Consider the following 27,006-nt stretch of genomic DNA (forward strand, 5'->3'; position numbering starts at 1 on the left):
TTAAACAGCTGTTTCCACTGTGTTTTCTCTGGGAGCTTCGCCTGTATTTTGGTGCTCTGTTACATCTTCAAAAGCCCTTTGGAAAGCAACCCTAACAGAGAGTGTGAACTTGTCTGCACAGCTCCCAGCCAAGAAGTAAATAACAGGGGTGATACTGCTGTTCACACAGGCAAGCGGTAGAGAGGCGTCAAAGACAAAAACAGAAAAATCAAACAGTCTCAGCAAAAGCCAGTAACCAAAATCAGCTGTGAAGAAGGGGAAGACAAAGACAGCCAGTAGGACCACAACACAGAGCTTTCTTGGGGGGTATTGCCATGAACAGCACAAGAGTCTGGCAAGCAGGGTTAGACCAGAAAAAATCAGAATAAGCAGAGATAAGAGGTAGCTCAGGACGAAGACAGTGAGTGCTGCAGGGCAGATGCAGAGGGTCACAGTGAGCAGAAAGGAGAGAGCCCAGAGCAGGGCACACACGAACACTGGCAGGTGCTGGGAGTGGTGGCAGGGGCAGCGGGCCGGGGGCAGGATGGACACAGACATCAGGACACTGAAACCTGTCAGGAGGTAGACGCCGGCAGTGAAAGTGAAGAGGATGGTGATGTTCAACATGGTTGTCACGTTCGATGAGCCCAGCCTGTGACAAACACTCTCCAGGCCGTAAAATATCACAAGGGCAATGGCGATGGAGAGGAGGAAGGTGAAGTTGGCGACGGCCAGGCTGAGGACGTAGACGGTGATGGGGTTCCTGCGGACACAGGCACCGAGGAGCCAGAGGACGGCCCCGTTCCCCGCCAGCCCGCAGAGGCAGATGAGCAGAGTGACAGGGACTTTGCTGGAGTGACTGGCTTCATGGTCGGTCCAGTTATAGTGATCGTCCTCATACCTCAGCAGCCTGTGATGCCAAGTCCCGTTAAACGCTGTCCCACAGGGCTGGCTCCAGCAGGCAGTGCTGGCTCTTTCCATCGCAGGGGACACTGTGCTCATTAAAAATCCTCTGCTGCTTCTTCCTCCTCCCACAGCTGGAGGGACGAGACAAAATAGAGACATGTTAGCAACTCTCCTGGCTCCCACACTAGGTTTATCAGACCTTTGCAGCCATGCCCCAGCTCCCACATGAAGGATCACAGAAAGAAACAAGGCACAGGAGAGATGGAAGGCAGGATGTGGGGAGATGGGTATGACATGTCTGGCACAAGAACCTGTGCGGAGGTGGAGCAAAAGCTAGGGAGATGCCACCTTCCCGGCTTTGGACAGGACAGATCAGGAGGAGGAAAATAATAAGCTGAAAGGATTGTCCTTGGAGATGTCAAAGAGCAAGTGGTTTTGGGGGTGGATCTGATATGGATTCTCAGGTGTCTAATATTATAGTTGATCTTACTAAGCTGCCAGTTTCCTTCAGTGGGACGCTCATTTCAGTATTCCCCTACCACCTTTTCCCCCAATATTTATAGGTCTTAATATCCTAGAAACCACTATTCCCCAATCAGATTTGGTGAAAATAGACCAAATAGTTCAGAACTAATGAGGGGAGGCAGTGATGAGGCTGAAAAATAGCCCCACCCAGAAAAAGTCTGACCTTCTTTCCTCTCGCAGCCCGAAGAACTTCACTGGAGCAGACGGGCTGCAGATTCATCCCTTCGCACTCGCCAGCTGCCGCCCCCACGATCTTCATGAGGTTTTCTGGAATTATCACTTGGAACACTGGACAGGAGCCTGCCTTGGTGAGCCTGTGCTGCATCCAGCAAGGGGTCTTTCTCAGGTCCTTTCACAAAGCACTTTTCCCCACGTTAGCCAAGCAGGTCATGTTCACAAGGGTTCTTGCAAACAGGGAACTATTTCATTGCATTTGACAGCATCAGGATTCTGGTTATAATCTATTCTTGTCTTTGTACAGGAAATGACTAACAAAAAAGAGTCTCAGAAATGAGACCTATGGGAAAAGAAGATTGTCTTCGTGTCAGATTCCTCTTTCATTTCTTTTTAAAGCAACCCCATTTCCAAAATATTAACATCTTTGAGCAGGCTGAACATTTCCCCTGTTGTTCCAGGGGTGTATCTTTAGGACCCTGTGCTACAAACTTTGTGTTGCTGCAAAACTTCTACTTCTGATTCAGACCTAGGTTTGTCACTTGTATACCACAATTTCACAGTGGTACTCGACCTTCAATTGCACCATTTCCAAGAACGCGGTAGGAGTGAGTGCACCAATTGCATCCAGGAGCCAACCAAATGATACGAACCAGAACACAGGCAGATGGCAGAGAGATGATTTAGAATTTCAGGAAAATCTTTTATTTTCCTAAGGAGAGGTGAATCAGTGCTGCTCACTTGGCTTTAGCCATCTAAAAGTTACGGGTTTCATACGAGTTGTCTTCTACACTCTATAGTCAGTCAGCAGCCTACAAGGGTTTCCTCAGACCGGCCTGTGTAAATTCTAGAGAGCTGAAGTTAGGTGAAGTGATTCCTACCCAGACCGACTGCTGCTCAGTCCAAACATCTCCTGTTACATCTGGGAGCAGGGGTGCTCCTGCTGGGAACTGGCACATGTGGGGACCCCGGGTCCAAACCCGCCTCCTCTCTCCCTTGCTGATACTGCGCTTGTGTCCCCAGCTACAGAACCTCACATCCCCTCACCCAGCCAACCCTTACAAGTGGAGACAGGTCATGATAATGAAAGCATCAAGGTCCAGCAGCTAAATGCCATGCAACACAACGCTCGCTGCCCAATCTACCCGTGTGCTCCACAAAAGAGCAGAATTACCCAGCATTTCTCAGCTTCTGCTTTTATGGGCAACATCCTGAGCACGTTTGCCTAAGATTTTGATTTCCAACACATGATTTGCAGACGTATTTATTTGTTTGTATGGGGGTCAGGCTTGTATGTGTTCAAAGGAAGCTACATTCTGTAAATATTATGGCTCTGGTAGCAGTTGTTTCTGTGCTGGGAAGGCTAATAAAACCATCTGGCAGGCAGAGCTCAGCCTCCTCGAGCCATTGCCTGTGAGAACCTTCCCAGCCTCTCTTTCTGTCTCTTTTCTTGGGTCTGCCCTGCCTGTTTGCTCCATGGTCTTCCCCACTCGGTGCACAGAATTGCTGTTTCCAAGAGCCATCAGCCCCTCACTGTCTGTCTGTCCATCCTCTGCCCAACCTGGCTCAGGACTGAACACCAGGAGCACTTGTCTCTTTGCCTGTCCCCTCCTGTCTACCCAGTTAAACCCCCTTGGCAGGGTGAAGGTCTGGCTGCTGACTGATGCTGCCAGCTCCATCAGCCAGACTGAGATGGGTTTTCTCTGTCAGACTGTGGCACAGGAGGAAATTAAGCCAGAGGGAGCTGGACATATTATTTCTGTCCCTCACCACTATCTCTGGTTTGGCAGCTTTTGAGGATCAAGGTAGTGAGTGGTTGGTGCTTTAGGCACCAACGTCCCAGAAGAGGGTAAAGGCAAGAAGAGTTGGGACATCTCCACGCTGGGAAGCAGACAAGACGCAGATAGGGCCAAGAGTATGACCGTGTTAACCCTGAAGAACAGGAGAACAGATGAGGCAGGACTTTCTGGACCACAATATTTCAGCATTATAAACTAGTGGGCAGTGTGAGGCGACTATCACAATGGTAATTTTGAGAACAAACAAGGGCACCCCATGGAGCCAGAAAAGGAAGAAACTGCAGTCAGCTATAAGTTACATGAAAGACACTTTTATTAAAATAACTATTAAATATAAATATAATAACTATTAAAAATAACTTTGAGGTGGGAACCAGCCCTGCCCCTGGGAGTCTCTCTGAGCGTGGCTGTGTCCGGGGGGACACACGACTGTCCGCTGCCAGGCAAGGGCTCTGCTCCAGTGGGCGCTGGCCTGGGGTGCAGAGGAGGGCTGCCCTCTCTGCAGCGGTACGGGATCAGGCAGCAATTCCCATCACAGGGGTCTCACCCACCTCTTGGGAATCTGCCCTATCTTCAAAGACCCTCTGAAGAGCCACTTTGACTGATCCTCTGAACCTGGACTTGCCATAGTTCCCAACCAGGACGTAAATGACTGGATTGATGCTGCTATTGACAGAGGCCAGCAACAAGCAGATCTCAAAGACAAAATTAATGTAGACAAAGAAGTTGAGGAAGATCTGAACACTGAGAGGGATGCCAAAGAGGAGGAAGAAGAAAACAGTGAGGAAGATAACAGTGTACAACCTTGACTGGTTTTGTTGCCAGGGGCTGTGCCTAAGCTTGATGAAGAGGATCACATTGGAAAGAACCACAAAGGGAGTGAAAAAGCAGAAATTAAGAAAGCACGAGGTTCCAAGAACCATCCAGCAGTGTTCAGAGTGACCCAGGTCACACACAAAGTACACCAGCCCGGCAAAGACGAAGGCAAGGGCCCACAGCAGGCTGCACACAATGGCTGACAGGAGCTTCGGGCGGTGGCATCGGCACCAGAAGGGCCAGAGGACACCCACACACCTCTCCACACTGATGGCTGTGAGGAGATAGAGGCTGGTGCTGTACATGAGCAGAACCATGGAGTGAAATAGCGGCAGCACCCGCAAAAGCTCTGGCTGAAAGCAGCTGAGCATGGGCATATGATATATTACAAGGAAAACCGAGGTGCAGAGGAGAAAGCAGGAGTCAGCCACGGCCAGGTTCAGGAGGTAGGCGGTGAAGGGGTTCCTCCTGATGCGGAAACCGAGGAGCCAGAGGATGGCCCCGTTCCCCACCAGCCCACACAGGCAAATGAGCAGCGTGATGCTACCGGTGACGATTTCAGGGATGTGTTCTGCAAAGCACCTGGTCCCATTTTGCCCATCTCCATAGACCATGCTCTCTGTAGGCGCAGGGGACACCGTGCGCCAGTCATGGATCGTGTGGTTGGCATGTCGATCCATCTTCCTCCTTTCTCTCTCGTGCTCGCCTGGAGAGACAAGAGATGAAGGCAAAATCAGTGACTCTTCAGTCCCCAGTATTGTGAATGTCCTCTGGTCATTCAGTCTTCCCCCCCTCCTCCATGGTCTACAACATCTGCAACCCAAAGAAAATAAGAACTGGGAAGAAAAAAAAAGGAGAAGGGAAGGGAAGGGAAGGGAAGGGAAGGGAAGGGAAGGGAAGGGAAGGGAAGGGAAGGGAAGGGAAGGGAAGGGAAGGGAAGGGAAGGGAAGGGAAGGGAAGGGAAGGGAAGGGAAGGGAAGGGAAGGGGGAAAAGGCAAAGCAAGGCAAGGGAAAGGAAAAAGGGAAAGGGAAAGGGAAAGGGAAAGGGAAAGGGAAAGGGAAAGGGAAAGGGAAAGGGAAAGGGAAGAGGAAAGGAAAAGGGAAGAGGGAAGAGGGAAGAGGGAAGACATCCAGAGAAATAGGGATAGGAGGAAAAAGTTTGGGCCCAGGGTTGCAGGAGACAGACAAAGACCTGGAAGAGGGGTGGAGGGAGAAAGGAAAGACATGCAGAGCCATTTGCCCTTTAAGGACTGAAAAGGACTGAGGAGGTGACTGGAGAGAATGGAAAGATCGAGGAGGATCAGAGCAGAGTGCCCCAGCAACAGTCGTGCAGGTGACCCCCAGACCCCTCTCACCAGGTGTGGAGCGTCCAGTGAGGGTAGAGTTCTTGCACTGCCTTGGTATCCCAGAGCCGCACACTCCAGTCTTCTCTGTCAGACTTACATGTGCAAGTTTAAAAAGCTGCCATACAAAAATCATCCCAGATGAGAACTGGCCACCAGGAACGAGGTAACTCCATGATGAAGTTCTTCCAACAGTCCCTGTGCAGGCTCTGGCACCCTGTCTCTTCCTCAGCTGGAGGCCAAATGGGCCCTGGGCCCACGGTCCTGGGTTTCTGCTCAGGAGTGGGTGGCTGCAGGCACACAGATGTGCCAGAGCTTGGTCATCACTTCTGAGAGCAGAGGAAGCAGCTTGCCAAAGAGTCACCCTCACGAGACAGGCGTTGCAGGCTGCTCTGGTTGTTTCAAAAACTTCCTGTCTGCAAACCTGCCGTCATCTTGAGCACAAAATTATCATCTTTCTTCTCATCCGCTTCTTCTCTTCTGTGCCTGGTGGCAATGTCCCTGAGATGTGCCGCGGTTCCCATTGGTGTGAATGTCCACTCTTTGCCACAAAAATGCACCAGCTCCCCACCAACCGTGAGGAAGTGATGCTCGGGCACAGCACCCGCTGACTGTCACTTGCAAGAGCTGAGCTGGACACTTCCATCACCCCACGCCGTGGGGAGGTCAAGAGGGAAGCGGGGCAGTGTGACACACCCACCCGCCACGTCCCAGGTACAACACAGGCCATGGACCTGCCCTTTCTGACACTGGTGAGTGGGTGGCTGCTCCGTGCCCCATCTTCACGTCTCACTCTGCTGAGGTTGCAGGGGTGTGGTGTGAGTCCTTGGAGGGGATTTGTTCCTCATGAGTGATTTCTGCAGGGCAGGAGACTCCTGATGGCACCAGCCTCAAATCTTTGCACTGCTCCAAGCATCTTTTTTGGGGCCATGGAGATCTGTCTTGCTTCTGTGCCTGCTGTACAGCAATCTAATATCAAATATCTAATAACAAATATCTCAGGAAAATAAATCATTGGAGATGCCCAGAGCAAGAAGAAGCAAATCCCATCCAGCCCAGGCTGCAGTCCTGCTTGCACCTCCAGCCCAGCTCCAGGCAGAGGGGCGGAGGGGATGCAGCGTGCCGGCAGGTACTCCTCTTCCTCACGACTTTCATCAAACGGGAAGTGAAACACTCCCGATGTTAGTTAACAGCTCTGATTTGACATGAAACACAGGCTCCTCAAAATGCTTTAATAAGTAACATTCATTTAAATGATAAAGAAGCTGGACTGAAGGAGAGTTTTGATGCCATGAGCTGCCCTGTCCGGCCCCAACTCCTCAGCGTCTCCAAAGCCCCCAGGCTGATCCAACCACCGGCTGGTCTTGAGAGCAGCTTCTCCAGGGTCATGGGCTCTGGCAGCACCAAGAAAGGGGCTGCACCCAGACATTTCTTTTTATATTTAATGGAAGAGTTCAACAGAAAATGAGATTAAAGGAGGGAGCAAGAGGACCCCTAAGCAGGACAGTGAGAGCCCAGCCAAGCGTAAGGCAGAGGCTGCTGTGGGGACGGCTCCTCCTGACAGGGAGAAGTGCAGCCAGCAGCTATTTGCCTACGTTTTCCAATTGTTTGTAAATAATGTTAAATATTTGTTAAGTATTAAATGATGTTTATGCGATAAGTAAACAACAAATAGTAAATAATAAATACTACTAATAGTAAATAGTAAACAATGAACCGTTGATGGGAAATAATGAACAATAGATGGTAGATAATGAACTGTAGGTGGTAGATAATAAACACTAAATAGTAAATTACTGAATAAATAATAAATTATAAGTAATAAATTATAAATAGCAATAAGTAAGAAATAACAAATACATACAAATAATAGAGAAATTAAGCTATAAATAAGTAATAATAAATAATAGTTGTTACTATTATTCATGTGATAAATAATGTTAAAGCTGCTGCTTGGGGAAGCTCCCTCCTGCCCAGCAGCCTCATGCCCAGTTGGGTGTGTGCTTGGCAGGGTGTGCATGAGGCCGGGGGACGTGGTTCCTGATGGCAGCTCCTGACCCGGGGTCCTGGCACACCTGAGGACAACCAGCACAGTGACAACAATGATTATTGTACTGAGCAGATGTTTGTTTATGTCACCTTGTGGCAGCCACTGAGGCATCAAAATCTCTGATTCTTAATCAGGATGGCAGTTACTGACTCCCACTGATGTGGTGACAGCCATGCTGGGGACAAGGGTGACAAGTTCCTTCATGTTGATGTCCCTCAAGGAACCTTGCGGCATCATTTTAAATGCTTATGTTTCTTCTCTCTATGGTAAAAATGGGGAGAAAAGGGCAATATTAAGAAACAAACTCATAGTCTTTAATTAAACCTGGAGTTTTGCCCACTCTGAAGTCACACAGCTCTCAGGGAAATATGGAAAAGAATTGATCAGCTTCTCCCAGAAGACTCTGATTTGCTTTTAGATTGCTATGATCCCAGGAAAAAAAAAAAAGAAAAAAAAAAAAAGAGCAGAAAGCATTGGAGATGGTCTTTTCCCATCTCTGCCATACCCAGGGCCAGCTGGACAAAACACCGAACCACAGCAACATATGTGTGAACTGAACTTAATTAATCAGCATTCCTCTGCCTGCAGCTTACACTGCGCTGCTGGGGTGGGCTCGAGTGGAGATGCTCATTTCCCAGCAGAAACATCTTACAACCCACTCAGCAGTCAAAGAGAACCCCTACAATTATAAGAAACTAGAAGAAAATTATAGACAAGTCTAACAGGGTAGCAATGAAAAATATATAACTGATAACAAAGGGCAATCCTTTCACCCAGGATTGTTTAAACAACTCAAGAAAAATTCAAGTATCTCAGCGATGAGCTTCCAAGTGTCCCAGTGAGTAATAATGCTGCCGAAGCTTGTAATAATTATCGCTGCCATCTCCAGCTCTCACTGCCTTTGTCCCAAATGTCCTTCCAACCACAAGTCCTTTGGGCCAACTCACTCCAAATTCCCCCTCAGCCCACTCCCAGCAGCTGTTCTGGCCGTGGAGGAGTGGGCAGGGTGTAGCAGGATCCTCCGGGAAGCCCCTGCCCACGGGAGAAATGTGCTGGGCTGGCTGGGAACAGTCACCCGCTGCAGGACCGCGGGCGATACACCCCGCCAGCTCCAAACCAGCGCTGCTGCGGGGCTTCTCCTTCAGCCCCTGCAAAAATTAACCCAAAGGTAGCTTTTTCATCCTAAAGTAATTAGCTAAAAATGTCCTGCCCCGGCTGTGTTAAATGCAATGCAGTTGCACTGCAGCTCCATCTCGGTTGCTCCCAAAGCTTCTCTTCAGTCAGATTTCCATGGGGCAGAAGAGAAAGCACGACCTGGTGCTTTCTTAATCCCTCTTCAACCAGCGTGAATCGTCATGGATCTGCAGAACAGTACCTCCCGGCTTCTGCGGCTGCAGGGTGTGCTTCACCGTCCATCCTCCTCCTCCTCCCGGGAAGGCAGAGCCCGCAGGCACCGGCGCTGTGCCCAGCTCTGGGTGAGCCCCATCCATAGCCATGAACAGCACAACAGCATCCCAACAGCTTTCACTTCCCAGATGGTTTTTTCTCACTGAAACTCGTCCAAATATGGTTCTGCTTTTATTTTGGCTTTCCCCAGGGTACAAATCTTGCAGGGGTGACCATGTGAACCCCCTGCCTTGAGGAACCCCCAGCGCTGGGCAGCAATTTGGGGGAGCAGCTGGGAGATGGGAGCTGTGCCGGCACTCGGGGGCTGAGAAACCCTGGTGTGTGCTCCCGAAGAGATGTAGCATGAACCGACTTCAGCAACAGGCTGAGAACCGTTGTGGGACCAAGGGGTGACGCTGCCTGCTTAAAGTCTGTTTTCTTAAGATAAAAATGGACATCTGGAAAAAAACCTCTATGTCAGCTGCAGAATCTTACCAATCAGTGTTAATGAGCCATCTCCGGCCCTGCAAGCATGGATGTCTGCACTTGTAGGAGAGAAGGCGCCTGCTGATACGAGAGCTATAAGGAGGCTCCTGGATGACTCCTCCCCTGAGTTTTTTTACTAATAATACTTTGTAGTTCGCACGCATGGCACAGCCTTGATTGAAAAGAAATGGCACAGATCTTTAAGCTTTTGCACAGGGAGAAAAAAAAAAATCCAAGCCTACTAAGTCACGAGAGAAGGGAGCCGTTCCCTCAAGCTCAGAGGATATAACGCTGGCAATTAAGAATTGGCTTGAATTGCACAAAATGAGAGGATTTGTTGTTTTGTGTAAAGGATTGTTCCCTGAGGCGTAAGAGCGTGTTAAACACAGTTGCAGGTTATGATATTCAGATTTAATTTTGCTGTCTTTTGTAAACTTTGTAAAAGGCTAGTGGCAGTACGTGCCCTTCTGCACGAGGCTGTCTTCATGGTGATTTTATAACAAGGAGAATTCCCCTTTCTGGAAGAAGTGGCCATGAGGATCATGCAGAGCCCAGTGACCTCTCGCTGAGCTGCCCCGTCTCCAGATGAATCATCCCTCCCACTGCCAGCAGTGACTGACCGTGCAGATAGTGGGGCTGATAGTGATGTTTCTGTGGAAGAAGTTAAATGTGTACAAGATAAAATCTGTTTCTTCTTTTCCCTATAACAAAAGAAAAGCCAGACACAAGCCCCCTCCCCCCAAAAAAATCAAGATCAGGGAAAGGGTTGATGCACAGCAGTGCTGCTATGTAGCAGGACTTTTCTGCCTGTGACTTAGGGAGCTTTTGATTTTTTTGAAGTTAATTTAGCAAAATCCTGTGCTTTATTATTAAAGATACTCTGCAGAGAATCCCAGCGCACCCAAAATTCAGCCTAACCAGGTATCAGGTAAGAGAAGAGGCTCAGCAAAAAAACTAGAGTCAGAAAACAGATTCCTATCATGCCCAGACTAATGTCTCCATCTGCTTCACTAAACGTTATTGGAAAAAAAAAATATATCCATTTCTTCATGAACTCAGTGTCCTGATTTGAAAAGACAGAGACGTTATCAGCTGTCCTTCCCACATGCAGCAGGGAATTCCCAGTCTCCTGCCAGTTGTGGTGTGTTTCTCTGTATTTCCCAGCTGAGTGGCTGGAGGGAGGTGGATGGAAGCACTGATGGGGGCCAGAGGTCAGCTCGGCTGCAGCCAGCCTGCCCAGGTAATTAGTGACCAGGGAACGGGGCTTCCTCCCCCCTCCCATGAAGCACTCCACTGTGACTCAGACTATTATATTTAGCCTTAAAACCAAAGCAAACAAACAGACAACCCCCCAGAAAAGAACCTTGAAGTCAGCAGACAATAATAATCTCTTTGGGAACAAACATGTAACTTCTAAGAAATCAGCCTGTCGTGCAAGCAACAGTTTGGTAAGACAGCTGGAGTAGTTCATTTCTGGATGCTTCAGATACTTGAAGAATGAGTGGGAGGTTTCATTCAGAAATCCTCTGGGCGCTGCTGAGGCGCGGTGCTGCAGGCACACGCGCGGATGTGCTGCTCCCAGGCTGTCCCCGTCCATCCCACCCCCAAGTCCAAAGTCCAGGAATGCCGCAGGGAAGATGCTATTTCCCTTCTGACTCTGCAAACTGGCAAGCAGCCCTGTCGAGGGCTAACGCGGCCACCACGGTGGTTTTGCCTGACTTCAGGGAGCTGGGATGTGGCTGATGAATTTAGCGGGGGGAAGGAGAAGGGAGTGGGGAGGATCCTGCAGCTCCCACCAGCATCCCCAGGGCTCGTGGCTCAGTGACGAGCTCTACCCATGAACTTGGTCCCAATTCTCACATAAAACACAGGTGATAGGGTCTGTTTTCATAATACAGTCCCTGCTGAAGGAAGGGACTTTGATATGAAGCATCCTGGATATGAAACCCTTGGAAACAACTCTGCCCTTACTGAAAATCCTGAAACTGGAATTGTTACCGGGATAATTCCAGTGTCTTTGGGAATCAATGTTAAGTATTCGCAGTATATTTTAGAGCAGCCAAAGGCTGCTGCAGCAAAGAACCAGGTAGTCAGCCAGGTAGCCGGGAGAGAAGCCAGAAATGCCTCCCAATTGCAAAGGCACCATCGTGTGGGAGAGGCAGGGTGCTCCTTGGGACAGTGTGTCCCTCCGGAGAAGCTCTGCCATTGTAATCATCACAACGATGATGTTAATTGCAAAAAACTCACTGGCTTTAACATTAAGCCCTTTGCAGGCTGTGCAGGGCTGTGAGGAGTTTGGGGTCCCCTTAGACCTGCTCGGTGGGATGGTGGGGCCAGACCGGTCATGGGGCGAAGTGCCTCCAAGGAGGTGCTCTGCTCAGCCCTGAGCAGGAGCCATGAGCCACGGGTGGGTTTAACAACATCCAAGCTGAGCTCAGGAGCTGCAGCCCAAGGTGTGTGGGCTACCAAAGGCATGGGATTATGTAAAAACAACCACAAGCGCTCCCAAGACTGAGGAGGAAGATGTGTCACTGGTGAAGAGCTGGGAGGAGGAACACAGCACCCCAAAACCTGGTCTCTAATAGCTTTCATTGCATTACTAAGGGGTGTTAAGCGATAATTAATCTGGGCTATAAGTGCGAGTATGGTGGTAACCTGGCTGAAAACAACTGTTTTCTGTCCTGCGACTGGGCTGTCAAAGCCTGCATCAGCCTGGGAAATGTTAATTCTTGGCTCCAGTCTGAAGGTATGTGCCCTTGGGCCCAGGGGAGGTTTTGGCAATGATCTCTGTGCTCTTCCCAGAAGGGGAGTCACTTCTGAGAAGCACCTGGCTGCCCCACCAGTGCTGCCAGCACCACCAGCACCGCCGGCATCATGCTCTGCTGCTGGAGGGGTGATGCCCCCTCGGGGGTGCTGGGGTCCTGGGAGCCCTGAGACAGACAGAGTAGAATGGAGAATGGCAGAAAACTGCCAGGAGAGGGAAAGCAGTGAGCGAACAGGTCGTAATTCAGGGAGGGGTGTTTCTAATCAGGAGTAAAAGAAGAGCCATTCACAAAATTCTGCTTGCGGTGCTTCTGGCAAAAGCCACTTCCTTTGTGGCTAAAAAGAAAGCAAGATAAATAAAAACAAGGAAGCGGAGCTCTGACGTAGCCGCAGTTACAAAACCATTCCCGACTCTCCTGCGACCCCACTGCATCTGGGGGTGTGGGGTGTGCTGCCGAGGGGCTCACCAGGGACAGGGCTACAAGAGGAGCCAGTGGGACGAGAGAGGGGACCTCCTGGTGACCAGGGCACTTTCTTCTTCATGCAGCTGTCCTGGGAAGATCCGCTTCAGGGGATGGATCCAAAAGGAGCGTGAGATGCCAAGACACTGACACTGATCTGCCTGAGCCCAGCTGGAAAGAGAGCCCTTGCCTGCTGCTTCACCAAAGTTAACAGTTAAGTGCGGTTTTCCTTCATCCCCACCCCACCTTCCTTTCCTCCAGCATCCACTGCCAGCGGCTGCATTCCTCCCGCCTCTCCGGGTGATGGGCAGCAGTCTCTCCAGGTTCTCTCCTTGCTGCCCTACACTTGCTTTCTGCATCTCCTGGTGCATGTCCCTCTCCCTTCCTTCCCATCTCCCTCTCCCACCCCAGAATGTCCACCACTGCCCTCCCCCATGTCCTGCTTGCCCTCCACTGGTGCCTTCCCAGCGCAGGGAGCTGGCGAAGGGCCACACAGCTCAGCCTCGACCTCTCCAAGCCACTAATTCCCCATCCCCTCTGACCACAGCCAGGGACAACGTCCCACCACCTGCCCAGCGTCCATGGAGGTGAGCCACATGTCCCCACCTCCCGCACTACCCACACTGACCACCGATGGAGAAGACTTGTGCGGGATAGACGTCTCTGACATGGCCGTAGACACTGTCACACTGCTCATCTGCCTCTGTGGGCTGGTGGGGAACGGGGCCGTCCTCTGGCTCCTCGGCTTCCGCATCCGCAGGATGCCCATCACTATTTACATCCTCAACCTGGCCGTCGCCGACTTCACCTTCCTCCTCTTCATGGTTGCCTCAGCCCTCCTCTACATGATCTACAACATCTCCTGCTCTATCACTGTGTCCTTGACATACCTGAGGTCGCTTTTCCTGCTCTCACTCTTCTCCTACAACATGGGCTTGTACCTCCTGACGGCCATCAGCATCGAGAGGTGTGTGTCCATCCTCTGCTCCAGCATCCACCGCCCCCATCACTTGTCAGCCGTCGTGTGCGCCCTGCTCTGGGCCCTCTCCATCGCTGTCATCGCTGCAGTGACTTCTCTGTGCCTGTCGCAGGAGCACCATCACTGCCAGATAGCTCTTATCTCCATGTATGGCCTCAACTTCCTTATTTTTGCCCCACCCATGGTCATTTCCAGCACAATCGTCTTCATTAAGGCCCAGTGTGGCTCCCAGCAGCACCAACCCAAGAGGATCTACATCGTTATCTTCCTCTCCGTCCTCTTCTTCCTCCTCTTTGCTCTTCCTCTCAGCATCTGGAATTTCCTGCAGCAGTTTGGCTACAGTGTTGTGCCCTCCCAGGTTGTTTTCCTGCTCGCCTGCATCAACAGCAGCACCAACCCTTTCATCTACTTCTTGGTGGGGAGCTGCTGGAGGCACTGCTCCTTGGTGTCCCCCCAGGTTGCCTTCCGGAGGGTCTTTGAGGAGCCAGAAGACAACACAACATGCAGCAATGATACTACAATGGACACGCTGGCCCCAGCCTGTTGAAACCTTTCCACCACTCTGCTTAAGGCCCCCGGGACAGTGGCTGAGGGTTTCCTTGAGTAACCAGATTAATAAATGTCTGCAGTATTTCCCCCGACGTCACCCTCTCGTGGTGTAATTCTGTCCCCTGCAGGAGAGGAGAGCAGGGGCATCGCTAAGGTCGATGTGGGGAGGGATGCTCTGCGGGGAGTGTGTTGGAGCACAACTTTCCTCCTCCCTGTCAGCCCACCCCACATCCCAGGGCACTGGTCCCCTCCATGCTCCCCCAAATCCCCTGCTTTTTGGGATGAGCGTTGCCTTTGGGATACTCTGACTCATCTACAGAGTGGGAGTAAAACCCATTCAGTGTCCTAAATCCCTCTCCCCATCCTGCACAGCCTCTCTGAGCTCTGCTCCCCTGTAATGGCACTGGGGGGGGACCACTGCACCCCACCAGACTCTGCCAAGGCCCCGCCACCCTCCCCTCCCGCTGGTACCTGGTTCCTGTACCTCACTGCTGCCTGATATTAATAAACAGCATCGTGCACCCTGAGCTGCCTCCAGTCCGTGTGCCAGTGCTTGCTGCCTTTGTCTGGGTCCTGCTGCCGGCCGAGGTGGCGCGTGGAGGGAGGGGGGATGTGACAGCTTGTGCTCACCAGAGAAAAAATGATTCTGACTGCTCGCAGCTGGGACTGCACCAGCACTCCCAGTGCAGGCAGGAGGGACGCAGGGGTACGACAGTGCCCCAGACTAGTTTATTAGAGTCACAGCAAGTATCTCCTCAAATATTTTTTATTTAATTTTGTAAGCTTGGTCTAAGTGAAAAGGACTCTTGTTTTCCTTCTGAAATTCTTCCTCTCCCCTGACTCCGGCAGGCTGGAGCATTTCTCCTTCTTCAGCAGGCCAGGACGCTGCAGCAGCAAGGAGAGGGGGAGTTCATGGCCCCCAGTCTGGCCACCACCTTCCAGGAGCAGGGTGCCACATCTGTTGGCCACCACGGGCTCCACAGGGCATCGCTTGGTACAGCTTTGCCAAGGTCTGAGCCGGTGGCAAAGTCTCCGCTCACTGCGGTGGGGAGAGCTGTGGGTGTGCAGAACGCCGGTGCCAGAGCCGGCAGCCGCGTGTCAGATGGCTCCTGACCAAACGCCATCGTTTCGCCCAGCGCCACGGCGGAGGAGGAGGAGGAGGAGGAAGGGCCATCGCCCATCCTCAGGCTGCCCTGGGGACATGGCGAGCTGCGAGATGCAGCCTCCTCTGCACCACACCGCTGTCACACCAGGGCTGGTGCTCCTCCTGTCCTGAGGAGTGTGGACCCCCACCCCCTCCTGCACCCCCTGGTAAGGCCCACCACCCCACCACGTCCCACACCACCCCACCACGTCCCACACCACCCCACAAGCTCCACCACGTCCCACACCACTCCACCACGTCCCACACCACCCCACCAGCCCCACCATGTCCCACCAGCCCCACCATATCCCACACCAGCCCCATCACATCCCACAGCACCCCACCACATCCCACAGCACCCCACCATGTCCCACACCTTCCCACCAGCTCCACCATGTCCCACCAGCTCCACCACGTCCCACACCCCCCATGCAGCCCCCACCCCTCCCACCCCCAGGCCAGCCCCACACCTGAGGCTCCAGTTCCTCCCTACGGGCTGCTCACCCCAAACCGCCCCATAAGGTTTAGGGGGGGCTGTTTCTCGGGGATACCCCCCACTCCTCAGAGCTTCCCCCCCGGTGTCCCAAACCCCTGCGACCGCCCCTCCCCGCCCCCGCGAGGGACCGCAGAGGAAGAAGAGGCGGCGGATGGAGCCAGCGGCGTTTATTGGGGCGGGAGGAGCGGGGCCGGGGCCGGGCAGCGCAGCGAACCGGGGGGGCAGGAGCGGGACTGTCGGGCACCGTCCGCCGGAGCCCCCGGCCCGAGCCCCAGAGAGCAGCTTCCCCAGGGGCAGGCGGGCCCCGGGAGGGTTTGCGGAGGCCTCTCATCTCCTCTGCCCTCGCTGGAGGGCAGCAAAGCCCGGCGGGACGCGCGGGGAAGCGGGGAGAGACAGCCCGGCCGGGAGGGAGCGGAACGGGGAGAGGGCGGGGAGGGGACCGGGAATGGGGTGGGATGAGCATGGGGATGGGATGGGGATGGGGTGAGGATGGGGATGGGATGGGATGGGATGGGATGGGATGGGATGGGATGGGATGGGATGGAGATGGAGATAGGGATGGGGTGGGATAAGGATGGGATGGGAATGGGGTGGGATAAGGATGAGGATTGCATGGAGATGAGGACGGGAATGGGGTAGGATGAGTATGGGGAAGGGGATAGGAGGAAGATGGAATGGGGATGGAAATGGGATGGGGATCAGATGGAGATGGAATCAAGATGGGATGAGAATGTGGTGGGATGAGGATGGGAATCGGATGGAGATGGGGATGGGAATGGGGTGGGATGGGATGAAGATGGGGATGGGGATGAGATGGAAATAGGGAGAGGGGTAGGAGGAAAATGGGGTGGGGATGAGGATAGGATGTGGATGCATGGGGATGAGGTGGGGATGGAGGTGGGGATAGAGATAGGATGAGGATAGGATGGGGATGGGGGTGGGATGGGGACAAGATGGGATCAGGATGGGATGGGATGGCATAAGAGATGGGATGCATCCCCACATACAGCTGCAGGAAGGTGACCTGCAGGCCTGGCTGGGAGCAAGGGTGGGCAGCTGAGCATGAAGCCAGGGTGGGCAGTGAGACCACAGTGGCGTCTTAGGTAGAGATCGTGGTGACCCTTGTCTCTTCGAAGACCCTCTGGAAGGCAACCTGGGGGGACACCAAGGAGCAGTGCCTCCGCCAGCTCCCCACCAAGAAATAGATGAAGGGGTTGATGCTGCTGTTGATGCAGGCGAGCAGAAAAACAACCTGGGGGGACAAAACGATGTAGCCAAACTGCTGCAGGAAATTCCTGATGCTGACAGCAATCCCAAAGATGAGAAAGAAGAGGACGGTGAGCAAGATAACTATGTAGAGCCTCTTGGGTTGACGTCGCTGGGAGCCACACAGGACCTTAATGAACAGGATCACATTGGAAATGACCATGGGTGGGGCAAAAATAAGGAAGTTGAGGACATACATGGAGATGAGACCTATCCGGCAGTGCTCGTGATCCTGCGACAGGCACAGAGAAGTCACTGCAGCAATGACAATGATGGAGAGGGCCCAGAGCAGGGTGCACATCACAGCTGACAAATGCTGGGGGCGTTGGCAGCGGTACCAGAGCGGACAGAGGACGGACACACACCTCTCAATGCTGATGGTCGTCAGGAGGTACAAGCCCATGTTGTAGGAGAACAGTGAGAGCAGGAAAAGCGACCTCAGGTATGTCAAGGACACAGTAGTAGAGCAGGAGATGTTGTAGATCATGTAGAGGAGGGCTGAGGCGATCATGAAGAGGAGGAAGGTAGAGTCAGCAACAGCCAGGTTGAGGACATAGACAGTGATGGGGTTCCTGCGGATGCGGAAGCCAAGGAGCCAGAGGACGGCCCCGTTCCCCACCAGCCCACAGAGGCAGATGAGCAGTGTGACAGTGTCTATAGCCACGTCGGTGACGTCTATCCCACACAAGTCTTCTCCATCTGTCTCCAGCACAGGTGATGTGGGAGGTGGGGATGTCTGGTTCAGCTCCATGGTGGGGGGTGGGACGTGGTGCCCAGCTGCAGTCAGAGCAGACGGGGCGTTAGTGGGACCCCAAAGGATGTGTCAGGGAGAGGGGTCCTGGTGATGTGGCACAGCAGGACTGGGGACAAGGGGGTGACCGGGGGGCTGGGGAGGTGGCTGCCTTCCCAGTGATGTGCTGGGGGATGGTTGGAGAGGCTGGAGGAGCTCCAGATGTCCCGAGGTGGGTTGCATGTGGGAGCAGTGAGAGGGGCTGTGGGGAGCTCTGGGGAGATGCGATCAGCAACCCGGGCTGGGCTCCAGTCCCGACTCCCTACCTTTCCAGGCAGCAGCCTGGGGCCAACCTGCCCACACGTCTGAGTGGAGCATGCTCCCTCCCTCCAGCTCACCTTGCCACGATCTTCTCAGATGAGGAGAACTGGGGTCTTCACATCCTCAGAAGCTCCGAGCAGCCCATCTCATCTCCAAATAAAGCTGCTCTTTGGGGCGTTTCTGCAAGATCATGGGTCAGGTGGCCAAGAGAGTGCTGGGCAGTTTCAGAAACACAGGCTGCATCACCAAGCCTCTTCTCCCATCAAATTTCTGTTGGTCTTGTGGGAAAGGAAATGTTTTGTCCAAGAGAATGCCCCAGAGGATGAATACTGCAGCAGCTACATCTTGCTGTGAAAGTATCTTGATGCTTTTAGGATTCAACCAGATATCTCATTAGACTGGTAATTACCACCTGCCTAATTGTTTTACTGTGCTCCAGTCTCCTCCCACCACCCTGCCCTGATGCTGGCATCCTTCTGAGATTCTTCATTACTGTGTGTATTCACTTTCCAGTCTCCTGGCATGTGAATTACTGCTGTCTCTCCTCCATCTTGGTTGTGCATCAGGCCTGGGTGGGAATTTGGTGTTTGAGCCATTGGTTCAGACTTGCCCCGGCTGGTCTGGGGGCTGCAGTGTACTCCCGGAGCAGCTGGTACCCACTGAGGGATCCGGGGGGGGGGGCTGGCGGCAGGAGAGCTGGTGATGAGCCAGCGGTAGGGCTGAGAGGGAATGGCACACATGATCCCCCCCATCGCTCCCTCCACCCCTATACCAGAAGCACCCATTCACCCCCACCGGGGATCACACATCCCCAAGAAAAGCGGAGTGTTGGAGCGCATCCAGCGTGCTGGGGTCGCTGGTAAAAGAGATGGGGCTGCCCACACCAGCCATGTCCTGCTGGGCCGGGTGCCAGGGACAAAGTTTCTTAGCATGGCACGGCACAGCACGGCACGGCCGGGCAGGGCTGGGCACAGCACATCACCTGGTGTGACGGAAGGGGTGGCACTGGCAGGGGAGGGGGGAGCCGGAGCTGTGAGTCACCCCTCCCCGCACCTCCCTCCACCCTGGACTTTGCCTCCTGTGGATGCTCAGGGCAATAAAACCCGGGTTCGGGGGGGGGAGGCGGGGGGGTGGTGGTGGGGTGGTGCGCTGGGGCGTCGCAGAGGGCCCCCACCTGCAGCAGGCACTCAGCGGTCAGGGGGCACACGTGTGTGTTTGCACACACAAGCGTGGGAGCAGGCGGATGCGTGTTGGAGGGAGCTGCCAGCGTGCGAGGGGGAGCCGTGCAAGCACAGGTGTGCACGTACGTGTGCAAGAGAACCTACGTGGAGGCGTGCGAGGAGGAGCCGGGCGTGCGAGCAGGTGCGTGTGTGTGAAGGAGTTGCACACGTGGGATGGTGTCATGTGTGTGTGTGTGTGTGTGTGTGTGTGTGCAAGAGGGAGCTGCGCATGCAGGTGTGAAAAGGAGCATTGCACACTCAGGCGGGAGGTAGAAGTGAGCAGCGTGTGCCCCGTGGTCAGCAGGACCCGCTTGCAGAAGGGTCCTGGCACGCAGAGGGAGCTGCTCCCACACATGTGCAAGGTGCTGTGAGCGTGCAAGGACACCCGCCCGCGTGTGAGCACCCTGCCAGCGCCGCCCCAGCCACCGCCATGGCCCCAGCCCCGAGCGGCGCCACGGGCGGGCCCAGTGGGAGGGTGGGGGCCGCACCCTGGGCCAGGCTGGTGCCTCCTGCCACCCTGTCCCTGTCCCCGCCGAGGCCGGGCAGGCTCCGTGGCCCCACTGGCCGCCCCCATGCAGCAGGAGCGCGGGGGGCAGAACCCGAGACCCCCCGAGGCCGAGGTCAAGGCTGTCGTGGTGGGGGACGGGGGCTGCGGGAAGACGTCTCTGCTGATGGCCTTTGCCAACGGGGATTTCCCCAAGGTACCGGTCTCCCTGTCCCCTGGGACATCAACCCTAGTGGGACCACGTCATGAGCGGGGTCACCCGTCCCCGAGGGGCTCCCCACGCAGATCTGCTGCGGCTGGGGGAGGCTCCCAGGAACGGCGGCGCGGGCAAAGGGCGGCGGACGCGGGACGGGACTGGCACGGTGGTGGCAGCGGGGACATTTGTAGTAGAACGTGGGGCCAGGGGGGTGCTGGGGCAGGGGGTGGCCCAGCCTGGGGCTGAGGAAGTCTGGGGTGGTCCCCCCTCGGTGGGCGGGCACCTCTGCCTTACCTGGGGGTGTCACAGGATGGGGAGTGGGGTTTGTCCCGCAGCGAGGGCACTTACAGGACCTGGGAGGTGCAGGGAGGGGGGGCAAACCATGGAGACCCCAACACCTCTCTCCCAGGCATCCCACCCGCCTGAGGCTCAGTGCTGCCCTGGGCTGAGGGGGCCACTGTCCTGGGACTGAGGGGGACAAGGAGAGTCCCCACCTCACCTGCCCCAGGGAGGCACCATCATTTCCTCCCTTGTACCTCCCTGTGCCCTGTCCTGCACACACCCCCCCGCGGGGATCCCCCCCGCCGCTGCCCTTGGGCAGGCAGGGCCTGTCTCATGCACCCCCTTGTCCCCGGCCAGGTCTATGTCCCCACTGTGTTTGAGAAGTACACGGCCTCTGTCCACGTTGGCAGCAAACTCATGACGATCCACCTCTGGGACACAGCAGGTGAGACCAGGAGGGGACAGGGCAGGCAGTCGTGCCCCCCTCACCCCCGGCCCGTGGGTTACGGGGTGTCCTACACCCGTGGGTGATGCCTTGGGGGAGTGTCCCCTGCACTGACCGTGGGAGATGGGAGGTTAACCCACAGCCAGCAGCCACTGGTCCTCAAGGTTGTCACTCTGAGCAGTGCTGCCTTTCTGTCCCCAGAACCCCACAGTGTCCGCAGCCTGGAGGGACAGGCGTGGTCCCAGGCTGGGGGGGACGGGGATGGGGACCCAGTCCACTAGGAAACTGGTGTGTAATGGTCTGTTTCTACACCTGGTAGGACAAGAAGACTACGACAGGCTTCGCCCACTGTCCTACTCAGAAACAAACGTCGTCCTCATCTGCTTTGACGTCACCAACCACCCCAGCTATGACAACATCCTAACAAAGGTAACGCAGCCCCCGAAAAGGGGGGGGGGGGTGTCCCTGCCCTGCGCGTCCTCCCCGTGGGAAGTGCGGTGAAGCCAGAGCTGCTGCCCATGTCCCTGTCCCCTGGGTGACATGTGTGACCCCCCACAGTGGTACCCGGAGGTGAACCACTTCTGCAAGGGCATCCCGGTGCTGCTGGTGGGCTGCAAAACCGACCTGCGGCAGGACCAGTGCGTGCTGCTCAAGCTGCAGCAGGCACGTCAGGACCCCATCTCCTACCAGCAGGCAAGTGTCAGCCCCTGTCCCCCCAACACCCCCCCAAAAGGCTGGAGTCCCCCCGAGGGGGGCTTCTGACCCCACAGCTCCCCGCAGGGGGAGGCCATGGCCCGGCAGATCCATGCCGTGTCCTACTTGGAGTGCTCGGCCAAGTACCAGGAGAACATCAGGAACATCTTCGTGGAGGCCTGCCGTGCTGCCCTCAGCGCTGCCCATCGGCGCCAGCGCCGGAAGCGACGCCGGGGGTGCTGCGTGCTCTGCTGAGCCCCCTGGGGCCCGCTGCTGCGCCCCCACATCGGGACAGCGCCTCAGAACCCAGCTGCTGCCAGACCTCTGCCACCGCCGCCACACTCCTGTGTCCCCCCCTCAGCTCTGGGGGACGGTGCTGCCGGTCACCGTGGGGTGCCAGCAGGATAGCACCCCGCCGGGGACGAAGAAACAGTCCCACCACAGACCCCAGCATCCGAGCACCCTCTGCCCGCCTGCCTGAACCGAGTGCTGCGGGCAGAGGGGGTCTGGCAGCAGAGAACTGATTTTAATGGGGAAGGGGGGGGGTGGGGGGGTGTTCCCCTTCCTGCTGGCAGGCCAGCGAGGGAGAGGTGACACGGGGTGATTTTGGTGAATTTTGACCATTAAATCTCAACACACACCAGCGTGGCACGGTCTCTGCGGGCAGCGGCACAGCGGCGGGAGACGGGGCTCTGCCACGGATCTGCAGCCCCCAGGAACAACCCCCCCACACACCCCTTTTTGGCTGGGGCATGTGTATGTATGTATATGGGTGTATGCGTGCGTGGTGTGTGTATATGGGTGTACGTATGTGGGTGCTGTGAGTATATGGGTGTGTATGCGAGGGTGCTGTGTGTATATGGGTGTACTTATGTGGGTGCTGTGAGTACATAGGTGTGTATGTGTGGGTGCTGCCTGTATATAGGTGTGTATGTGTGGGTGCTGCCTGTATATAGGTGTGTATGGATGGGTGCTGTGAGTATATAGGTGTGTATGTGTGGGTGCTGCCTGTATATAGGTGTGTATGTGTGGGTGCTGTGAGTATATAGGTGTGTATGGATGGGTGCTGTGTGTATACGGGTGTGTACACGTGTGTGCTGTGTATACAGGTGTGTACACGTGGGTGCTGCCCGTACCTAGCTGTGCCTGTGCGCGTGTCCGGGTTGCGCACACCCCGCCGTCCGTGTTTACCCGCACGCAGGACACGCACGTTCCCGCAGGCAGCTGTCAGCGGTACAGCGGGGTGGGTGTCCATGCGCTGGTCTATACGCGCCCCCCCGCGCACGTGTGTGTCCCCCCCACCCGCGTGACGCGGGCGTGCACAGGTGTGTGACGCCTGTGCGGACACACGTGTCCCGGCGGGGACGGGCAGTGCGGGCAGCCCCGCGGCGCCCCCCCCCCCCGCCCCTCCGGGACTCCCGCTGCCCCCCCCTTCCCCCCATCGGAGCATGCGCGGCGGGGGCGGGCCCGCGGGGGGCGGGGCTGGCGGAAGGAGGAGCCAATCCCCGGGCCGCGCGTGCGCGCTCGCTCCCGCCCCGGCGAGGGGCGGGGCCGTTGGGGTGCGTGCGCGCGCCCCGCCGCCGGAGCGGGTCGGGCGCGGGGAGGGAAGGGAGGGGGGGGCGGCGCATGCGCGCGGCGAGCGGCGGGGGAGGCGGCGGGGGGGGTCAGGGGAGGTTGCGGGCGGCGCAGGCGCAGTGCGGCGGCCGAGTCAGTGTGTATGTGAGACTCTGACGGGTTCAAAATGGCGGCGGCGGCTCCTATGTGAGGAGGGGAACCGCGTCCCGGCCGGGGGGCGGCGGCGGCGGGGTGGCGGTGCTGGGGCATGGCGTGGCGGGTGGTGAGGCCGGCGGCGGCCCGGCACCCGGCGGGGCGGGGAGGAAGTAGGGGGGGGGGGGGAACCGGGAGCGAGGGGGGGGTGCGGCGGGGCGCAGCGGCGGTGGCGGCGGCGGGGGGACGCGGCGCCGGGCGGACGCGGCGCCGGGCCGGGGAGCGGGGCCCGCGGGAGCGGGCAGCGGCCCGGGGCGGCCGGCGGGGCTGTCAGCGCCTGCTCGCCGCGGCGGGGGTGGCGGGGGGAGGGCGGGCGACGGGACCGGGGGGGGGCGCGGGGCGGCGCGGCTGGCGGGCCGGGCCCGGGCCCGGGGCGCGATCGCTGCCTGACCCGGGGGTTCCTCCTCCGCCTCTTCTGTTTCTCCCTGTCTCGCCGCTTAGAAGAGGACAAAGGCGCAGGAGAGACCTGGTGAGCCACTCGCTGGGGGCGGCGGAGCAGGGGAGGGAGGAGGGGGGGGTCCGGCGCCGACCCGCCGCCCCCGGCCGACCCTTAAGTTTCCGCGAGTCCCCGGAGAGGGGCCGGGCGGCGGGCGCCGGTCGCCTCCTCCGCCGGGTCGCGCTACGGGAGGCGGCGGGGCCGCTGCCCCGGCCGGGAGGGTGCGGGCGGGTCTCCCCTTCCTTGCGGCCCCCGGGAGGCCGGGTCGGGAAGTTGGTGGGCAGGGGCCGGTGGCGGGAGGGGTGGGCTCCCGGGGCTGGAGAGTGCTGGCTGACAGCTCCCCGGGGACTGACGTCCTCAGCGGCCGTCCCAGGGCTTCCCCCGCACCGCTTTGTTCGGCAGGGCCGGGGCTGCCGCCCTCCTGCCCCGGCGAGGTAGGGGGGGCGGGGGGGGGCGGTGAGCAGCGGGGCCGGCCCAGGCCGGGCCTCCACGGCGGGGGTGGGATGGGACCGGCGACCGGTGGAGCCGCGCCGGGCTGGGGGTTTGCCCCGTGTTGTGGTAGCGGGTGTTGCGGGCGGGCTGGCTTGGCTGATGTGTTGCACTCCGGTTGTCCGGGTGTTTATAAACAGAGTTTAGTAAGTGTAAGGAAACTGCCGAGGCCGCCTTAGCTGAGAGGGAAAGCCGGGTCCTGAGCGGTACGGGCGGCAGGGATGGGGGAGATGCTAGCGGGACTTGGAACGCTCTGCTGTCAAACCGTGCTCGGAGGGTCGGGGAAGAGCAGGATGAGACAATTTCTCTCCACGCTATGGTAGCGTTTCCGTAAGACCACACGGGGTGGCAGATCCCTTCCCTGAAGGTCTGGCGTAACCATAGTCATGGGGATTAAGAGCTGCAGTATAGCCAAGCTTTGGTTTCTTTCTGTTCCTTTGGAAAAAAAAAAAAAGTTTAGGTGCCATCTGACACCTTTGGGAGGTTTTCCCATATTATTGTGTGGTGTCACAAGGTGGCAGATTTTGAGATCTGAGCACTTAGGTCTTCTCAAGACAGGAGTTAGTCCCCTACCTGCAGCTGTGCTCAAGTGCTGTACGTAGGAAAGATGCTATGCACCTTCTCCGTTCATGGGAGATGTTCTGTACCCGTGTAGCTTCTCCCAAGTGCTATAGTACAGGATATTCAGAGGACGGCAATCATGTTGCTTGGAGGAGTTGGTTCTCTAATGCGTAATCTTGTACTCTGGGGATACCAGGCAGCTCCCCGATTGCCATCGAGTGTTTGACAGCAGCTTGCCTGTTTCATATCCCAGTGTGGGCCAACCAAGCTGCCATTTGTGCTGGTCGGAGTATGGAGTGGAAATCTTTTCCTGATCTGAGACCTGCAGCTCATGTCATGTTACAGAACAGCTGATAAAGTCATTTACTCTAGGTCATGCCTAAAGTTAGAATGGGAACATTAAAAGTTGAGCTGGGCTCATCCACTGTGTTCACTTAGCCCTGCACAGTGGCATGGAACCAGCTTCAGAATCAGCAAAGAAATGAGGGATGTAGGTGCCTTGTGTCTGTGTGCCCTGCTTCACTCTTTCCCTCTGACTTCAAAGGAGGAAGAGGAGGAAGACAGCAGTCCTGGAGTGTCCTTCTCGCTCTCTTCAGAAGAGTCGGAGATGGAGCCTGAGGAAGAAAGGATCCGTTACAGCCAAAGACTGGTCAGTATTGGCCCTAAAGAATCAGATTCTCTTCCTGGTTCTGTTGCAACTGAAGAAATAAAAGGCTTTTACTGGCAACAGGTTTAAACAACCGCAAAAAGTGTTGTGGTGCATCGCTGCAGCCTGCCTGGAGGTATTAGCTCAGCTGGCGGAGGGTTAGATGGCTTCGTGGGTCCTGTGCGTGTCACAAAGTTTGTCCTAATGAAGGGTGCTTGGCTACTGAACTCTGGAGGAGGGAAGGGTTGGCGGCTTGGTCTGGATAAGACGCTTTGCAAAGCTGCTGGACAGAAATATGAAATGAGTGTTGGTGTAGTTTCTGGCACGGCAGGTTTTCTCCATGTGTTTATAACAAGCAGAGAAGCTGAAATACTGTGTGTTACCATTATGTTGGCCTGGACTTGATTTGAGTATGCTGCGAAATCTGAGAAAACCAGCTTCAGCTTCAAGCTCAAATTTACTTATGCCTGTGCACATGTGCATGTGTCTTCTGGTGTTTTCTTTCGGAGGGAGCTGTTCCAAAAGTCAGGTCCTAGGTAGGCCCTGTCAGGCGCTCCAGCTTGTCTGATGTTTGCGCTGCTGTTCAGGGGACTGCATGGAACCAATGGTCTGGGAGTTGGGCCGTAACAGCGAGCAGTTTGGGAGCAGCTGCTCTGAGAATCTGAGATGATACTCCTGGAGATCCTGGGGAAGGCGGGAAGCTGCTTTGTCTCCTGCAGGTCCGTTTCATGTTGTTTTGGAGCGGTTGTACACCCTTTGGTAAAGGTGAGTGTCAGCTCTGTGATAGCTGAAACTGTAACAGGGTTTCTCTCTGAGGCACAGCAACGTGTGTACCCTCTCCTTTAAGGTGCTGTCTGTAAGGTAAATCCTTATCCTTTAATACTCTGAAATCATTTGATGTGAGGCAGTGTGGTACTCAGAGTTAAGCTTTGTCCTCAAGAGTGAGCAGTTCTTGTTACCCTTTTGTTGCTGCTGGGTGCCTGGCCATGGAATGAGTGCCGGGGAGTTGTCGCCAGCACATGCCTTGTAGGGGCCTGGGGACAGAAATCCTCTGGTGAGGGTGTAAACGTTTATTTCAGCACTGGCCCCTGCGGAGAAGAGGATACTGCATAGGCCCTGTTTTGTCCACACCCCTGGTTTAGTGAAGGTGTGCTCCTTTTCTGGTGCTGCTTGGTGACCCTGAATGAATTCCATGTTTACTTTTTGCAGAGAGGATTGTCATACTGGCTGATTTGGTGACAGGCATCTATACTTTTATAGACAGCTGCCTTAACCTGCTTCAGGAACCTGGAGCAACTCTGATTTGAAGTGGTTTTTAATCTTTTCTCTTTTTTGAGAGGGTGCTTATCAAAAAAAACCCAAACAAAACAAAAAAACTCAAGCAAACAAACAAAACTATAATACATCTGTGGGCCCTTCAGGATGGCTTGTCTTTCCCAAGTGCTTTGGTGGATGCTTTAATTTGGCAATGGTGCCAAAAACAGCAGTCCCACCTCCTCGCTCGTCCTGACACATTTCTTCCTACAACTGCGCAGCTCAAGGTGCTAGTTTGACTGGGGAGTGACCGTTTCTATAGCCATCAGTCAGGGTGGC

The 27,006-nt window shown here is 55.7% G+C and overlaps 6 protein-coding genes across 6 annotated transcripts in view; 3 read left to right on the forward strand and 3 right to left on the reverse strand.

The window, feature by feature from the left end:
- Positions 1 to 1,678, reverse strand: LOC141966130 (proto-oncogene Mas-like). The gene is made up of 2 exons (XM_074918528.1): positions 1,574 to 1,678; positions 1 to 1,016 (listed from the first exon to the last, which is right to left on the reverse strand). The coding sequence occupies exon 2, from the start codon at positions 979 to 981 to the stop codon at positions 1 to 3; it is 981 nt and encodes a 326-aa protein (XP_074774629.1). The 5' UTR covers positions 982 to 1,016; positions 1,574 to 1,678.
- A 2,018-nt stretch (positions 1,679 to 3,696) lies between these two features.
- LOC141966025 (proto-oncogene Mas-like) lies at positions 3,697 to 5,939 on the reverse strand. Its single transcript, XM_074918314.1, has 2 exons — positions 5,555 to 5,939; positions 3,697 to 4,905 (listed from the first exon to the last, which is right to left on the reverse strand). Exons 1-2 carry the CDS (start codon positions 5,676 to 5,678, stop codon positions 3,899 to 3,901), a joined length of 1,131 nt encoding a protein of 376 aa, XP_074774415.1. The 5' UTR covers positions 5,679 to 5,939; the 3' UTR covers positions 3,697 to 3,898.
- A 6,483-nt stretch (positions 5,940 to 12,422) lies between these two features.
- On the forward strand, positions 12,423 to 14,737 carry LOC141966146 (mas-related G-protein coupled receptor member H-like). Its single transcript, XM_074918564.1, has 2 exons — positions 12,423 to 12,901; positions 13,236 to 14,737. The coding sequence occupies exon 2, from the start codon at positions 13,270 to 13,272 to the stop codon at positions 14,212 to 14,214; it is 945 nt and encodes a 314-aa protein (XP_074774665.1). The 5' UTR covers positions 12,423 to 12,901; positions 13,236 to 13,269; the 3' UTR covers positions 14,215 to 14,737.
- Positions 14,738 to 16,955: 2,218 nt separating this feature from the next.
- Positions 16,956 to 18,318, reverse strand: LOC141966147 (mas-related G-protein coupled receptor member H-like). The gene is made up of 2 exons (XM_074918565.1): positions 18,251 to 18,318; positions 16,956 to 17,899 (listed from the first exon to the last, which is right to left on the reverse strand). The coding sequence occupies exon 2, from the start codon at positions 17,871 to 17,873 to the stop codon at positions 16,956 to 16,958; it is 918 nt and encodes a 305-aa protein (XP_074774666.1). The 5' UTR covers positions 17,874 to 17,899; positions 18,251 to 18,318.
- A 1,647-nt stretch (positions 18,319 to 19,965) lies between these two features.
- RHOD (ras homolog family member D) lies at positions 19,966 to 21,832 on the forward strand. Its single transcript, XM_074918569.1, has 5 exons — positions 19,966 to 20,094; positions 20,734 to 20,821; positions 21,141 to 21,250; positions 21,380 to 21,520; positions 21,608 to 21,832. Exons 1-5 carry the CDS (start codon positions 19,966 to 19,968, stop codon positions 21,767 to 21,769), a joined length of 630 nt encoding a protein of 209 aa, XP_074774670.1. The 3' UTR covers positions 21,770 to 21,832.
- Positions 21,833 to 23,205: 1,373 nt separating this feature from the next.
- KDM2A (lysine demethylase 2A) overlaps positions 23,206 to 27,006 on the forward strand; it is a 52,518-nt gene continuing 48,717 nt past the window's right edge. Inside the window, exons 1-3 of the mRNA XM_074918556.1 lie at positions 23,206 to 23,275; positions 23,723 to 23,750; positions 25,312 to 25,416. Of these exons, the coding sequence (XP_074774657.1) occupies positions 23,256 to 23,275; positions 23,723 to 23,750; positions 25,312 to 25,416 (153 nt within the window). The 5' untranslated portion in view covers positions 23,206 to 23,255. The remainder of the gene's footprint in view (positions 23,276 to 23,722; positions 23,751 to 25,311; positions 25,417 to 27,006) is intronic.

This window comes from Athene noctua, chromosome 14, assembly GCF_965140245.1.
Source record: "Athene noctua chromosome 14, bAthNoc1.hap1.1, whole genome shotgun sequence".
Taxonomy (NCBI): Eukaryota; Metazoa; Chordata; class Aves; order Strigiformes; family Strigidae; genus Athene; species Athene noctua.